Raw genomic sequence first — 16,975 nt, 5'->3', positions numbered from 1 at the left:
AATAAAGCCTCAAATGTAAACACAAAGCCAACCACAACATGTATCATTTAATCACTAGATGATTTCAAATAAACGTATTGTTTTTCAGCTATTTTCTGTGAAACTGTAGCTGTATTAAGCTTGGTTGAAGCCTTCCATTGCCTCAGTGCAGGATGGATTGGATCTAATACTGTCCTGCAAAACTAAAAATTTTGTATCCCTTCAGATAGCTTTTGGACATCCACTGGTGTGAATGCACCAATGAAATCTTAATACCTACACTTGTAATACCCTGCAGGTGTTGCAGACAGTGAAGAGACACATTTGCATATGCCAATACATGTTTCCAGACAAAACTTTTGTACATTTCAGATCCTATCTTGGAATGTGAACTCCTCAGGCAAGAGGAGCTTTTTATTCCCAGCTGGAAGTGGTAGTGGCACATCTGGACAAGCTGTTATTTAAACATTTTAGATGTTTAAGGTTTAGATGTTGCTTATTAGAAACTGCAAGTCAGTAGTTCTGGGTTCATAACAGCATCTATATATGTGTCTGTTGGCACAGTCGATCAGCAGTTGACAGCCACAGGGCTCCATCTAAGCCAAGGAACAGGACATAAATGTCTGAGATATAAAATCTGAATGAAAGTCAAGAAGGGCGGGAAACACCTCCAGTCAAATGTCTCTTTGGGTAGGGGCTCTTCACAGTGCAGAATGTAACTTCAAGAGAATTTTCCAATAAACAGCTGTCCCTAATATTCTGGAAGGCACAGATCAGTTCCCTACAAAATTCACAACTGTACACCTTATGTGAAAAATAGAAGCAAAACATTCTTAAGCACCCACATATCTGGAAAGCTTATTTCTCATGTTCAGAAGTGTCTTAGGTTTTGTTGACTTCGAATTTAATTTAAGATTTTTAAGAATATTTTGACTGCCTCTTTGTCTCTGGTATCTGGGAACGAGCAAAGTGTTACATGACCCTCCAGCTCTTCACACAGTACAAGTGTGTGCTTTGGTAAGTTTAAAAATGTTGGTACAGGAAAAAATAAATATCAGGTTTAGCAACTATGTCTAGCGGGAACTTTACAAAAAAGAAAAATCCAAATAGAATCACTGGATTTATTCAGCTACATACTATTAGTCACTCCCTGTCGTCTGTGTTACTGAACCACCATCCTGCTTCAAAGACAGTTATCAGCCCAGAAATATTTTCATCCAAGGGTTTAAACTGCAACAACTGGGAGGACACGTGGAAGATTCTTCCGTCATTATCTAACCATTCCGTTCTAATGTGAGTGCTTGACTGGGAAGCTCTGTGACTAGTGGAGATGGATAAACAGTTGGAGGGGAGGTATTTGACTGTTTAATACATGTGCCAAACTGTCTTTCTAAGGTCATGGAGACTCGGCAGTTCCTGGGGGCTGTCAAGCTGATTACATGCAGCAAACCAGCCGGTGTGTCTCTGCCTGCTGCTTTGAGTAAGCACTGATATGCCAGTCAGACTTTACTATCAAGTACAAGCTTATGTGTGCTTGAGATGTTGGGCAGCCTTCAACTCACTGGCGTACTCAATAATTGAAAAGCTTTCATATACTCTGAAAAATTTTGTCTTGCACTCCAAGGGGGGATCTTTGTTAATACAGAGCCCAAGTCTGCAAGTTCTTTGTGGAAGACCAGGCTCCCAGCATAGATGTAAAATTGTTAAGCAGTTGGTTGCATTTCAGCAGTGGTAAAACGATCCTCGTCTTACATTTCTCTACAATAGTTTCTGTAAAGGCTGGAAGGCTATAAAAACATAAGTTGCTATTAATTATATTGACTTGCATGATTTTATGTATGCCCAGTTTTGCACTGCAGAAATACTTAGAAGGAAATGTACTCTTCTTTCTTTTTCACACATCATTGCATTGTATTTGTGAGGATTTAGCGCATTTTCTGATTTCACTTGCCAAATCAGGGGTTCATGTTTTAAATTTACAGCTGACTTGACATTCCAGAAAGTAAGCATGACTACCAATTATGTCTCTGTCTTGTAGTGATATACCTAACAAAGGAAAGAAATATGGGGAGATCTGAACTTCTACATCAAGGAGCAAATACAAGATTATCTTTACAAAGAAGCTCTGTTTATTCAGTTCTTGAGAAAAATGTACGGTTACTGCTACACTCTGTGTAAATTGTAAGGCTATAAATCATTATCAGCTGCTGCCAAATCCCCCATATATCCCAAATATACATAAAGGAAAACTAACAGAAATTTTCTTCATTTGTCTGATGAAGTCATTGGCATCCGGAAGGCTGCAAAGATCTAACTCCCTTATTTGTCAGCACTAGCGTACTCACACACTGAGTTTGAAAGATGCCACACACAGTATAGTTCTGCAACTTGAACCACACAACCTGAGCGCAAACAAAAGCACTGTGATACTGAGGGAAAAGAGCTATTTGTGATACAGGCAGCATAGTTACTTGGACAGTACTGTTCAGGAGAAAATGTTACTGTTCTATTGTATTTGATGTAATCAGAGCTGAGAAAGGTCTTATAAGAAGGTGAGAGGAGGGGGAGATCATCTTCTTTAAACATATTTACCTGTATCATAGGATTGTAACTGTACATTTTAACCCCTCAACAGTTGTTCAAGGACTAAGCTACCTTAGAGGTTATTTACAGATAATGAAAAACATTAGAAAGAAACAAGTGAAAGGAGGTAACTGAATATTTATCAATTAAACCTCTAAGTATGTACAAATTTTTGTTATAGTATCAGGGATATTAAACACAGTTACATACTAGGCCTAAGCATTACACGTCATTTCTGAAAATCTTGTGTAACAGCAGGTAACTCACAGAGCAACAAGGCTTTATACCACCTAGATGCTATGTCCCTTCATTTGTAATGAAACTACATGGGGTTTGGGGCGCCTACACAGAGGAACAGTTTCAGGCTGAGTAGAGGGTTGTGCTGCTACTTGCTTCTTCACAAGTATTTGAGTCATGTTCCTCCTTGAGTGTACATGTTAACAATGCAGCAAGAACAAACAGTAAATCCATTCAGCTGCAAGAGCCACTGGGTGCTCTCCTCTCATCCTTCCCAGGGCTCCACAACTACTCTAGTTTGGGGCTTAGTTTAACTTCTTAATTTCTCTATAAAGCAAGGAGGAGAGTGCAGAGAGGGCATCAATCTGTGAATTGTTGTTGAATTCTCTGAGCCAAGCCCCAGAAGCATGTAAGCACCTGTTGTTTTGGGACCTTTTATGAAATGTACCCAGAAGTTAGACTGCAGCCAAACTGTGTAAGCGAGGCTGTCTATTGAAAAGCAGAAAATACAGGCTGTTAAAGCAATAGTACCTGGTCAGTTGGAATGAAAGGATGTATAATTGGAGAAGTACTGACGTTAAAATAACTTTTCTAACAGGATGAGAACTGAGGAGTTAGGACAGAAGGAACAGCACATCACCAGGCACTAAACTGGAGAAAGCAAGCAAAAAAGGAAAGTGACTACGTGAAAGAACACTACTCCCTCCCCCAACTGAACTCTTTGCTTTCTCTTTTCACACGAAAGCATAGTTATTGTATTGTGTCTCAAAATTAAATATATTTTTAAAGTCTTTCTTTTAATATTAATACACATAAATAATATATACTCTTTTCTTGGTAATAGCTAGTTTTAGGGTAGGACAAACAGGTTGTGGAAATGGTTTTAACAGTCCAGCAGTTAAAATTAATGATTACTTGACTTTAGATACATCAGTGGATCACCTTAATCATGTACTGCAGGAATACCTAGTAATTCATAGACTAAACAAGGGGTTCTAGTAGGGAGCCGGCAGACGCCGCTTGGAGCATCATGTTCCTGCTTGGAATTAGCTTTCAAACATATGGCCCGTATTTTCAAACTATAGATTTTCAAAGGCTAATCTAGAGAAAGAAAATAGAACAGTAAATTACAGGTGGGAAAAAAGGGGGGGGGGAATGTCAAGCGGATACAACTGCATAGTAGGGAGACTCCAGGGGAACAGAAGGAAGAAAACCAAACCACACGCATGAGCTTACCTTGCCTGAACGTGAAGATACCCCTATTAATTGACCTTGGGAAATGCAGACAGAGTATGAGAGAAGTTATATCACAACGATGGGCTTCAGGAGGGCCTTCAGACATTCCTTTTGGGAAGGATTTGATACCCTTGCGTTTATAAAGTTGTGATGCTTTGCTTACCTTCTGTGCCTGGCAGTTAAGAGAGCTCATTGCTGTACGTGAAAGCAGAGGACTAATGACTGGCAGCTCCTCTCTCCTGCTGCTTGTACGGGGGAGCACAATACAAATTGTGGACATGCAGCAGCAGTTGTATGTGGCAGTGGAAGCAAGGACATAGCTGGTGGAAAGTGACAGCTGGGAATACAAAAGAAAAAGCAATTGGGATTTGGAAGCAACAGCTGGGAGCAAGAATCAGAAGACTATAGTTAAGTTCTCTGAGGAGGCAGGAGCTAACCCAGGCCTTGTTGAGTGAGTCCATTGGCAGGACAACTCAGGCAAAACAGGAAACGAGCAGGGAGATGATAGTATAGTGTGAGTGGAAAGCAAACAAAAGGCAAGTTCCTACTTCATCGAAGCTGTACATGTTTCTCAGCCTGAACCATATTGCAATACCCATCTGTGAACGACATGCGTATTTCGACAGAAGAGAGCGGCTGAGCAGTTACTTTCAGAGCAAAACAGAGCTAGCTGTCACTGTGAAGATGCAGCGAGCTCTTCGACGACAGGTGGACAGGAAAGGGACAAAAAGGGTTATTTAAAGTTTGCTTGCTCTGGGTGCAGTGGCAGGTGCGCTGGCAGGCGGCTGGGCTCAATGACCTTCTACAGTTGTGCTCCCACATTAACCGCGCGAGCTGGATGTGACTGACAGGGCCGCTGCGCCCTTAGCGCCTCACGCCTGATTACTGCTCTGGGTCATGTTCCGCAGTTACTGCTCTGGGCCACGTTCCAGCCGAGAGAGGCAGCGCACGACAGCGGGGGACGCCGCGTCCCCCAAGAGAGGCCGGGCTGAGGCGGCACCTCGCCTCACGGCGCCCCCCGGGGCACGGAAGGTGCTGAGGCGGGAGCCGAGGGGCTGCCTCGGCGGCGGGACGGCCCTGCCAGGGCCATGTGGGCACGACTACTCCCAAACGCCGCCGCCCCCGCCGTTTCCCCGGGGCACCTTAGCCGCCCCCGGGCGAGGAGAGCGACGGCCACCGCCCCCGAGCGCGTCTCCACACAGGGCAGGGGGAGAGAGGCGGGCGTGCCTCGAGCGCCCCGCACGCCACCGCCCCGCTCCCGCCTCCCGCCCTGTCCTCTGTGTCTCCGCGCGCCCCCGCCCGCGCTCCCGCCCCGGGCCAGGCGCGGCCAATGGGCGCCCGGCGTGGGGCGCCCGGCGTGGGCGGGGCCGGCGGCCGGGCTCGCTGCGGCTGCGCGCGGGCCCCACGCCTGCGCAGCGCGGCGCGCTCGGCCTCTCCCGGGGAGGGGAGCGGGGCGCGCCTGCGCCCTCCGCCGCCCGCCGCCCAGGGCCCGGGGAGGGGGCTCGGTGCGCCTGCGCGCTGCGGCCGCCGTCCCCCCCGTGCCCCGGAGGGGGGGTGCTGCGCATGCGCGCCGCGCTGCCCGCCCCTCGCCAGCAGCAGCAGGAGGAGGCGGCGGTGGTGGTGGTGCTGGCTGTGGAGAGCGTGAGGCAGTGCGAGTGCCGCTGCCGCCCCCTGTGATCCGGGAGCCCCAGGTCCGGGCGGAGGAGGCTGGAGCGCCCCGGCGGCGGAGGGAGCCAGAGCGGCGGCGGCGGCAGCAGCAGCAGCGGCGGTAGCAGCAGCAGCAGGAGTCTACGCCCGGCCCCCCCCCCAGCTCAGTCCCGTTACAGCCCCCCTCCCTCCGCGCTCCGCTCCGCAGCCACCAACATGTCGGCGCCGGCGGCCAAAGTCAGTAAGAAGGAGCTGAACTCCAACCACGATGGGGCTGACGAGACCTCAGGTGAGGCCGCGCCGGGGGCGGGAAGGGAATGGCGGCAGCCGCCGCGGCCTCCGCCTCGCACCGCGCCGCACCGACCGCCATTTTCCCCAGCCACACGGGCCGCGGCCGGGCCGGAGGCGGGAAGAGCGCGGGGTCGGGCGGGCGGATGTGCAGGCCCCAGCGGCGGCAGGAGGAGGCCATGTTAGCGCCCTTTTGTCTCCGCTCCCCGGCCCGGCCTCCTTCCCCACGGGCGCAGGCGGGGCCGGGCGGGGGGCGCTGCGGCCTCGGCGGAGCAGCGGGACCCCCCCCGCCCCCCCCCCTCCCGGAGCAGCATCCGCGGAGCCTCATTGTGCTCCGCCGCCGCCGCCATGATGCTTCGCCGCCTCCTGGCCTGGGCGCCGCCGCGGCCGCGTGGTGCTGCCCCGCCGCGCGGGGATGGAGCGGCGCCGCCGGGGCCCGCCCGCCCGGGGAGCCACGCGGGGCTGGGCCGCCGCGCCGGAGCCGCCCGGGCCGTCCCCACGTGCGATCGCGGCGGCTCCGCGATTTTTAAGGCCGCTGCAGGGCGCAGCGCGCTGCCTCCATCCCGCGGCGCCCGCTGCCAGCCGCGGGCACACACGTGCGTGCGGTGCCGGGCGCGGGGAGGGGGCGGCGGGCGCGGGCAGAGCGGCCCCGCCGCGGCCGAACTCCGCGGGAAGCTTCCCGGCGGAGGGGTGAGCCTGCTGCACCGCTCCCGCCACTTCCCGCTGCCGCGCGCGCCTCGCCCGGCGGTGGGCGAGCAGCCCCCGGTGACCGGGGCCGCTGCCGAGGGCCCGTTCCGATGGGAAGGCGCCCCGCGAGCGGCGGTGGGGAGCCTGTCCGGCTCCCAGCACGCCTTCCCGGCGCTCGGCTCCGCTTTGGGAAGGCGGCGTGTTCCCCGTTCGCTGCTCCCATTGACGCTTTTGTCCTCCTGACTATTGAACGTGCCTTCGGATGTGTTGGGCCTCAGCATATACGGCTTGCGACTTCCTAATTAAATTGTTATTAGTCTGTCATGACTGATTTATCATTTAAGTTGACTTGTAAAACTGCGCAGGAGAAGGCAAGCCGTGATTTCTAGGGGCGCATCGCTTCTAGTGCTGTTTCGACAAACTTCTCGGCGCCTGAGCCGTAGCACACCCTGGAAGGAGCTGAAGCTTTAAGGCCCAGTAATGCTTATGGCACTTAAATCTGCCTGCTTCTAACGTAGATCACTAGAAAAGGGCTTAAGCGAAAACCCCGGGTGATTTGTCAGACTTGAGAATGAAGGGATTTTGATGCCTTTTCGTTTGTTTTTCAGAAAAAGAGCAACAGGAAGCAATTGAACACATTGATGAAGTACAGAATGAAATAGACAGGTAAACGTCAACTAACTTCTAAAATGTTTTAGCAGAAATTAAAATTAACTTTCAAAAGTAAAGTAAGCACTCAGTTGTAGTTCTCGCTATTTAAACTGCTGAGATACTCTGACTTGGTTAGATGTAAGAGGTATGTTGTGTATGAAAAATTTGTTGTAGTATCCTGGTTTCTTGTTTAATTGTGTATAATTAAAAAGGCAGACCTTGAGTTTCAAATGTTAAATTGTGATAGTTTTGGTAATAGAAATTTATTTCTTAGCGGTTTTTCAAGTTAATGTGGATGCTGTTATGCAAAAGTATTTTCATGTTTGTAAGCAGAACCAAAGACTTGGCTGGAAAGTTACATTTTTTCTTTTTTTATTTTTTAAATGATTATTATATATTTGTGTACTTGTAGGATAATATGTAGAAAGTGTCAGTGGAACGTTAGTTTAGTATGCCGAATCTGGGGGGTTGTGTCAGTATTTGCCTGGTTCATACCTCCATTGCGCACTGTCTAACAAGGGCTGCAGGTGTGACTGTTGGGGCTCTGGCCATGTGAAGCTGTTGCAGTATCAGGGCTCTGCCTTTTTAAACCAATTCAGTGTTAAGTCTTCAGATTTTGCTTGTGCGGGGTGCAAAATTGCTTTGCTACAGCTTGCTCGCCTGCCCAGAAGTTAGAGCAGGTGATAGTATTAAGTGTTAACCACCTTCAGGTCTTTTGGAAACAAAATGTTTGAGGGGTAAAACACTACTGTGCTTTGCATAAGTAAGGGTCTGTCCCTCCTGTAATGCTGCAAAACATACCATGTGTTAAGAATGTTTCATTAAGATCAGTAAGACTGCTTCTGGTAGTGTGTTTCTTAATAGTCATTACAGGCTTGGGCCTCAGTTTCTTGTTTGCGATACCTCATTTGTTGAATATGGCAGGCTAGTCTAACCAAACCCGTTCAGTTTTTAGGTAACTACTGATGATGTGTCTTTAAATTTCAGTTCTCCTGTGGTTAATGTGGCTCTTCCTATTGCAGACTGAATGAACAAGCCAGTGAGGAAATTTTGAAAGTAGAACAGAAATACAACAAACTCCGCCAACCATTCTTCCAGAAGAGGTCAGAATTGATCGCCAAAATCCCAAATTTCTGGGTAACAACATTTGTCAACCACCCACAAGGTATATCCTTAATAGCCTCCTTTTTTTCTGTAAGTTCAGTGTTTGCTTGCTTGTTATGTATCTTGCAACTCTGAGGGTTTTCTGGAATCGTTGCTGGGTATATGTTTAAGCAGGAGCCTGCTTCAAATGTGAACACCTCCTTTTTGTCCTAGGGTGTGTTTTATAAGCTTTTTATTTCTTGCACTTGTTGACCAAAGGAACATCTTGTTCACTAAAATCCCACCATGGTTTTCCTTCTGCATTTCAAATGACGTTTGCTGCTTTTTTCATGTAATTGGGTTCTTTAAAGAAAAAAAAAAAGGGCTTCTAGTTCGTTTGCTTTGCTTTTTTAATTGGAGTTGAGCTCCTTAGGACTCTTGACGATAAGCTTTCTACAAAACAGGTTAGTAGGCTGCTTAGATTGGGCAAACTGCATGTGTGAAAAGTTTCACAGAGAAAGGTAGATGTACGCAGCTAGCTTTTGCTGATGTTTAATGTTGAACTACAAGAAGCAAACATAATGTTTTCACCTCAGCAAATGCAAATCACACAAACGCTAGTAGCTTGTTGGCTGGTAACTTGAAAAAAATGGGCTGCAAGACGTTGGCTCAGACAGAAGTGTTGCTTTTGAAACCTTACCTACTATCAATTTCCTGTATTTCCCCTGCATGATACACATTTCATAGCTTTGTTAATGTGGGATTTCTAATTCTGTCTTAGTATCTGCACTGCTGGGAGAAGAAGATGAGGAAGCACTGCATTATTTGACCAGAGTTGAGGTGACAGAATTTGAAGACATCAAATCAGGTTACAGAATAGATTTTGTAAGTACTTTTAACTCTTTCAATTGGACTTTTCTGGTTTTCTGTTCGTTTGGGGTTTGGTTTTTTTGGTGTAATTACATATTGGGTTCTAGTTTGTAACTTAATCTCTTCAGTTACCTATTTAGTACCAGGTTTGCCTTGGCACATGTGTTTCCATTATGTGGATTCTAACTCTCTGCTTTGAACTCCTGCAGTATTTTGATGAGAATCCATACTTTGAAAATAAAGTTCTCTCCAAAGAGTTTCACCTCAATGAAAGTGGAGACCCATCTTCAAAATCAACTGAGATCAAATGGAAATCTGGGAAGGTAAATATCTGTGCATCCAGGAGACATGATTGCTGCTCTTGGTTGTGTATGATGGTTGTGATACCATCACTTTAATTATGTTCCTTTTACTTTTTTTCTTCAGTATGGAAGTTGCCTTGTCCTCCCTTTTCTTCCCCTCTCAACCTCCTTGCCACTTCTCTCCGTACATAGTTCATGCCTGTCTTGCAGGGTTTGGGATACCCCATTTACATGGAGATCTGTAGTGAATCCTCTGGCTCGGTTGAGCACCACCATGAAAACAATGAAATACAAGTATGACCAGATGGAAAGATTAACAAGTACATTAGCTTGTCAGATAACTATTAAATAAGAAATGCCGAGGACAGCAGGGTTTGGGGGGGTCAGATAGCAGTGTCTGATTTTATTTTTATTTTTCTCTTTATTTCCTCTACTTTGTTTCCAGACACCACATTTTTGTAGACATTGCAGCCACACCATAATGTGGGTATACCTTTCACCCAGACAGTATTCAAACGTAACTAATTTGCTGTAGTTAGTTTCTGTAAAAGTTGGAAGCAGTTTCATGTTCCCCTGAAGATTTTGAAACGAGTACTTAACTGCGACTGTCAGTTCTACTTTTAAGTCACTGCTTTTGTCTCATTTAGACCAAGAAGAAATTTAGTCTGTTTTTCATTGAGAACTAAACTTTTCCTCTTGTACAAGGAGTTAACAGTCCAGTACAAACTAGCCAAATGATCTTTACAAAATACCACAAAATCAATGTGAATCCAGCACTCGAAACCTATAAATGTTGTAATTCTATCAAGAAAACAAATTCTAGAAGTTTGGAGTTACGGTACGATCAAAGAAAGACTAGATTTCACTATTGAATAGTAATTTTCTTTTCAGACTTAGCAGAAAGATTGTTGCAAACTTAATAAAGTTCTGGAGTGAGGTAGTAGACACAGGATTCATCTGTTCTTAACCGTATGTTTTAGTAGTTTGTGTGGTTTTTTTCAATGACCACAAAGAATGTCCTGAAGACTTCAAAGCAGGAAATCTTAGGATAAGAAGGCTAGGCAGTTCTTTATCTCAAGTTAGAGTCATAGAGACTGAGTATTTCTTAAATCATACGTATTTACAGCATTTAGCTGCAATTACTGCTACTCTGAGCAGCATTTAGCCATTATGAGATCTTCTAAGTTCAGTATGTCATTAAACACTTGCCGTATAAGCGCTTCCCTGTGGTAGGGAAACATAAATCAAATGCAGGGTCCTGTGAATTTTCAGTATTTTGGTGTAGGCTGTTAAACAGGCAGTTTTACTGGTTTCTCATGTTCACGAGAAATGCAGTATCTCTTTCTGTGAGTTGTTTGGGTTCCAAATATTTCTTAAAAGACTTAGCCCTGCAGGAGGGAGTAGTAAGTGACTTCTTGTGGTTGCTTAGACAAGTATGTTTCTAAATGTTTGGGGTTTTGTTTTGTTGTTTTTGTTTTTTTAAAAAGGCCATGCAGAGACCACTTCTTTAGGAACTTCTTAACTTTCTTTTCAGGATCTGACAAAACGTTCAAGCCAGACACAGAACAAAGCCAGTAGGAAGAGGCAGCATGAAGAGCCAGAAAGCTTCTTTACCTGGTTCACTGACCATTCTGATGCAGGGGCTGACGAACTAGGAGAAGTCATCAAGGATGACATTTGGCCAAATCCACTACAGTACTACTTGGTAAGTATAGCACTGACTTGTTGATCCATATCCATAATAGCACTGTGCAAGTGAAAGTGAACTTGATCACTGTAGTTAATGTTGCGTATGTGTCTTTAAGGTTCCTGATATGGATGATGAGGAAGGGGAGGGAGAGGAGGATGATGATGATGATGAAGAGGAAGAAGGATTGGAGGATATTGATGAAGAAGGAGATGAAGACGAGGGGGAGGAAGATGAAGATGATGATGAGGGAGAGGAGGGAGAGGTGAGTAATCTTACACCTTCCATCTCTGGTGTATGAAAATTAAAAGAATTATACAAGCGATCTTGCAAGAATACTGAGCCATTGTTACAAAGGTAAAATAGTTTGTTTCTATACAGTCACAAGGTGTCTGGAGGGGAGAAGCAAAACTGTTACTACTTCAACTTGTGGAGTGGTTTCAGTGTAGTAATAAGCATGTTTGTCTATATGAGAGACAGTGCAAATAAGTAGGTTTAGGAAACTTAGTAAAAGAGGTGCTCTGGAAGAACTAGGATATAAGTGTGACAAAAATCCTACTTAATTAGTGAACATTCTAGCGAGGCTCTGCTGGTAAATAGCTTTTGTTGATGCATCCAGTTCTGTCATCCTCCCACCTGTTGGTTTATTTCTGCTTATGGCCAGCTTGGCTGAGACTCCCTGTTGGGTTCAGGAATTAGAAGTTTCATTTAGTAGCTAGTGGGATTCCAGGGGCAGCGTTCAGGGTGTTGGTAACTTAATCAAGTTCAGAATGGCTTTGTTTTTTGTAACTGGGCGTGGTGTGTCTGAATTTCAGCAGCCAGAAAACTTACTTGGATGGAGGTAGGAGGGCTGTTGTGAGTGCCAGCGTACTGGGCTCTATTGTGTAACCTGGTACTTGGCATCTGAAAGTTGAAGCATTTTGCTCTTCAGTTTAAAACGAGGGGAAAAAAGATGACCCTTTCACTTTCTAAATGTTAAACTTATGCCAATGTTTGTAGTGATTCTAAGTCACGGTAGTTTTCCAAACCTGATGTTTTTTCATGGGGACATTAACTGATTTCTATGTAGACAGGTACTCAGGGCAGGTGTTACTACTCCTCAGTGAAAAAGGAAAGATCATCATACAGCATGCTATGAGTAACGCTGTAGGGTAGTAAAACAATTCTGGTTATTGCATTTGAAAGTTCATGCTATCTGAAGTTTAGTGATTAGATTTTATTTAATTGTTGATTATCTTTCAACAGGAGGATGAAGGAGAAGATGACTAATTGAACACTGATGGATTCCAAACCCCCTTTTTACCTTTAATTTTTCTCCAGTCCCTGGGAGCAAGTTGCTGTCTTTTATTTCTTGTGCTCAGTCGCCTTGTTCTCTTGAGGTCTCTTTTTCTCTCCTCTACACCATGGTTCACAATTTATTTTGGGGGAAATACCTTGAGCAGAACACAGTGGAAAAGAATCTACCAGTTTCTGTTTCAAGTTAATTTTTATCCCTTTCTGTCTCAAAACAAAAACTGTTTATGGAATCAACACACCATGTTCTGTGGGAAAAAAGAAAACCTTCTGCTCCCTTCACTCTGCTGGAAGCTGAAGAGTGCTAGGCCCCTGTGTAGTAGTGCATAGAATCTAGCTTTTTTCCTTCTTTCTCTGTATATTGGGCTCAGAGATTACACTGTGTCTCTATGTGAATATGGACAGTTAGCATTTACCAACATGTATCTGTCTACTTTCTCTTGTTTAAAAAAAAAGAAAAAAAACAAACAAAAAAAATAAATAAAAAAATGGGGTTATAGAAGGTCAGCCGGGGTGGGTTTCAGATGTTTGGGTGGGTTAAGTGGGCATTTTGACAACATGGCTTCTTCTCCTTTGGCATGTTTAATTGTGATGTTTAACAAACATCCTTGCAGTTTAAGATGACACTTTTAAAATGAAATCTTCTCCTAATGACGACTTTGAGCCCTGCCACTTGATGGAGAATCAGCAGAACCTGTAGGATCTTATTTGGAATTGACATTCTCTATTGTAATTTTGTTCTTGTTTATTTTTAAATTCTTTTTTTTTTTTTTTTTTTGTTTCACTGGAAAGGAAAGAAAGATGCTCAGTTTTAAACGTTAAAGTGTACAAGTTGCTTTGTTACAATAAAACTAAATGTATACACAAAGGGACTGGTTGGTCTTCACTGAAAGAAACAGTTTTAATATCCTGTTGTGAACTTGCTTGTAGTTTCTTGGCATTTTGGGGGGCATTTGGTCAGTATTTATGTAGTGCAATGCAACCCTGTGGTTGCGTGAACTGATAATCAGTTCATTCAGTTTCTGTTATTTCAGTACTTGTAAAATGTTTCCGTTGGTAGTTAAGTACTGCACGCTCAGTTTCTTTAATTACCTGACTGTAAGACAGGGCGTAGGTGCATATACCTTGTGTGAAGACAGAGGTTTATACTCATGTTTTGCAAAAAGAAAAATCACTTGATGCTTAGATTTTTAGTAGTAACTTTAAGTACTGTATCTCCAGTAAACCAGTTTGCATGAATGTATCATGCAAGCTCAGAATAAAAATACCAAGGGGTCTTATAATGAGATTTGGGTGTTTTTGTAAGTCTTTTCAGTTCAGAATAGATCTGAAGTGCAAGCTAATTCTTGCACTATTTCAAAGAGCAAGATTCTTAGCAAAGCTCATGTATAAAAAGTTATTACTTCACTGCTTTCTTTCCTTGGTAGCAGCATGTATATATGCTTTAGATATACTGTAATTTTAAGAGACTGCATTCAAGTAGCTTGTAACAGTTTCACATAGAGGTTGTTGGTACTGGTATTCCACAAAGTGTAATGAAAGTTGTTTTAACATGCTGTGCTTTTGAAATATTTTAAAATATGTTGTATCAGCTAATCTAAAATTCAAACAGCTAGTTCTCTTTGGATGTGTAGAAAAGACTGTCTTCTGGGAAGACTTGCTGTTATATTCTCTGATTCCTTTTCCTCACAGAATTTGCTATAGTCAAATTCAGCTTTTTTTGATGCTTAAGAATACACTTAGCAGAACAAAATTAACCTCTGCTTGAGACATGACCAAATAACGTGTGGGGGAAAACATTCTGTGTCTGGTCCAGCTTTGGTTCAATCCAGTTATCAAGAGACCATACAACGTTCAGGCTGCATGTGATCAATGCAAAAATAAGGCAGCCATTCACTTCGCTCCATCTCAAGCTTCTCAGAAGCTTCTGCCCTGATCCTGCTTGCAGAGCAAAGTAAAATCTTGTAATGGTTGCTTACTATCTAGAGAGAAGGAACAAAACTTAGAGTCTATAAATTTTAGATTAATTTGATTTCTTTTTGTTGTATGATTGAAAACCACTTCCTGTTGTGGTAGAGGGTTACTTGCCGTGATGCCTCGTTACTTAATTTCTGTGTAGTCCTAATTGCAGTTCTTAAAGGAAAATATTTTCCTAGTCTTTAATGCTTTACAAAAAATACTGTGCCATTGCTGTTATACCAGTGTTGGTTACTAGCAGAAAACCTGTAAAAACTGTTATGAAATCTAAGCTTCCAGTTCTGTGAAGTCAAATACCATGAACAAGAAATGAGAAGTCTGGATAATGAAATACTGAGATTTTTCTTGCATATTCTTTAGGATTTTACAGGGTGCCAAAACACTTGCTACTGTACTGATAATACTGAATTTCCTGTGAAACTTAAGGGTTTACTGCTGGCAACAGCTGAAGAGTAAACTAACATGGTAAAAGGATAAACCATATTTAAGTGTAATTTTTTTTTCCTAGCAATGGAAATGAGTAGGGATTAACACATTTCTCTGCAATGCTGGAGAAGTACTACAGATGGCCATCACGTGCTCTGTTCACTTAATGTAATTTGGCTGAATATATGTAACGGGTGTCCATTTTTACTTTGTATATGCATATAAAGAGCATATAAAGATAATGTCCACCTTGGATAAGAACAGGAGATTAATTTTTATTAAATATATGTATCTGTCATTAAGTCCCCACTGCTGTTGAGCTCCTCACATCCAATTAATCCTGCCAAGTGAAATTTGTCACAGGTGGAAGCTGAATTCAGGCTTTGTGGTCTGAGTTTCTAGGGTTAGAATACAGAGTTTGCAGTAATTTAATAAGGTGAAGCTACTGTGCTGGGGCTGTACAACCTAAAAGGTTATTTTTATTTTGAGTTTGAAGTTTAATGGCTATAAAATGGAATATTTTGTCTGTAATTTCTAGTGCCAAAGGAAAGCAAATACATCTGTGTCTGTAAATAGTTAGAAAGGTTTGGTGGTTTTTTTTTAACAGATCTGTGTGCTTATTCATACTTGTCAATATAGGTTTTGTCCTTGTAAACAAGCATTATCTGAATTGATTTCTCAGTCATTTATGCCATTCATCTGAATCTGTAAGCTTCTTTGTACCACACTCAAACAGGTGCGTAACCGCAGTGCTTTGTTTATTGGATACTGTTCCTGAATTTTGAAGCCATGCTTCTTTTTTTTTTTTTTTTAAGAGACTGAAATCAATGAAATAATTTCTCTGATGTACCTTCAAGATATCCTTCTCTTTGAAGGAATTAAAGTACCTTTAACTGTTACTTGATGTCACCATTTCTAAGAGTCTTTTTCGAAAGAACCAGTTACTAGTCCCAACCTCGGCAGTGCCTTTCAGGGGCGAGGCCGAGGGCGCGCTGCTCGCGCGGATGGCGGGTGGCCGGTGCGACAGGAGCGACGGGGTGGTCACCGGTGACTGGAACAAGATGCTTCCTCCGGGGAACAGATTCATGCTTAATCTCTTGCCCTGCCTCTCGAGATAAAAATGGAAACTTCTAAGACTTCGCCGCCTCCGAGTGAGTGTGTGCTAGCAGAGGGCGCGGCCCCGTGCCCGCAGGTGCCCTCACTGCGCGGCGACCCAGGCGGGATCCGCGCACGGCCGGGCCGGCTCCCCGGGCGGCCTAGAACGGGAGAGCCAGCCGAGGGGGAAGGGGGGCGCCCGTCCCCCGCGCCGCGCCCCCACTTCCAGCGCCGCGGGCAAAGCTGCTAGCGGCTTCCCGTGCCCCCTCCCCCGGGGCCCGGCGGAGGACGGGGCTGCCGGTACCGCAGCAGTGCGTGCCTGGCTCCCGAGGCACCCCCGGGAGGCGCCCGAAGGAGCCCACACAGCTGGGCCCCGGTGTAGCCCCCTCGGGTCGAGCCCCCGCCCCCCTTCCCGCCGGTGGCACCGTCCCGGCAGGAGCCGCAGCGGGAGGCCTGGCCCCGGGCCCGCGAGCATCCCCGGCAGCCCGGCAGCCGGAGGGCCGTGCCCCGCGGGATCCTGGAAGGGCCGGACAGGCATGCTGTGCTCCCGGCTGTGGCACTCAGCTTCCCGTGGGACAGAGGCTGATGAGTAGGCAGGAACTGCAGATCCCACGCACCGGCCCCCTCCATCCGCAGGATTTGCCAGGGACCGTGGGGATGGGCTGAGGCCCTGGCTGGGATGCTGGGTAGCCAGGGACATCGAGTCCTCACCTCCGGGATCACTGTGGCTCAGAGGGCCAGCCACTGACTGGCCCCATCCCTCGAGGCTGGGGAGTTCACCCAGCCAAGTGGCCCTTGGCTAACGGCTCCAGCTCCTCAGGCTCCCCAAATCACCTCCAGCCCTCCCCGGAGGGCATGAGACCTGAAGGAAAGGCCCTGCATGAACCCCAAGTGCAGCCACCACCCCAGCGAGAGCTCCCACCGCACCTGCCTC

The 16,975-nt window shown here is 45.5% G+C and overlaps 1 protein-coding gene across 1 annotated transcript; it reads left to right on the top strand.

Moving 5' to 3' along the window:
* The first annotated feature begins 5,576 nt into the window (after nt 1-5,576).
* On the top strand, nt 5,577-13,411 carry SET (SET nuclear proto-oncogene). The gene is made up of 8 exons (XM_055789711.1): nt 5,577-5,971; nt 7,266-7,323; nt 8,331-8,473; nt 9,173-9,276; nt 9,471-9,584; nt 11,098-11,268; nt 11,369-11,515; nt 12,496-13,411. Exons 1-8 carry the CDS (start codon nt 5,899-5,901, stop codon nt 12,517-12,519), a joined length of 834 nt encoding a protein of 277 aa, XP_055645686.1. The 5' UTR covers nt 5,577-5,898; the 3' UTR covers nt 12,520-13,411.
* The last annotated feature ends 3,564 nt before the right edge of the window (nt 13,412-16,975 follow it).

The sequence above is a fragment of the Falco peregrinus genome, chromosome 1 (assembly GCF_023634155.1).
Source record: "Falco peregrinus isolate bFalPer1 chromosome 1, bFalPer1.pri, whole genome shotgun sequence".
Taxonomy (NCBI): domain Eukaryota; kingdom Metazoa; phylum Chordata; class Aves; order Falconiformes; family Falconidae; genus Falco; species Falco peregrinus.
The sequence above is the reverse complement of the archived record's forward strand: the minus strand, read 5'-3'. Positions and strand labels throughout refer to the sequence as shown.

Bases quoted from the DNA above. Each gene is read 5' to 3' on its own strand.
- SET (XM_055789711.1), top strand. From the start codon at position 5,899: ATGTCGGCGCCGGCGGCCAAAGTCAGTAAGAAGGAGCTGAACTCCAAC. The intron at 9,277-9,470 runs GTAAGTACTTTT...GAACTCCTGCAG, and splicing joins CAGGTTACAGAATAGATTTT to TATTTTGATGAGAATCCATA. The intron at 11,269-11,368 runs GTAAGTATAGCA...TGTGTCTTTAAG, and splicing joins ATCCACTACAGTACTACTTG to GTTCCTGATATGGATGATGA.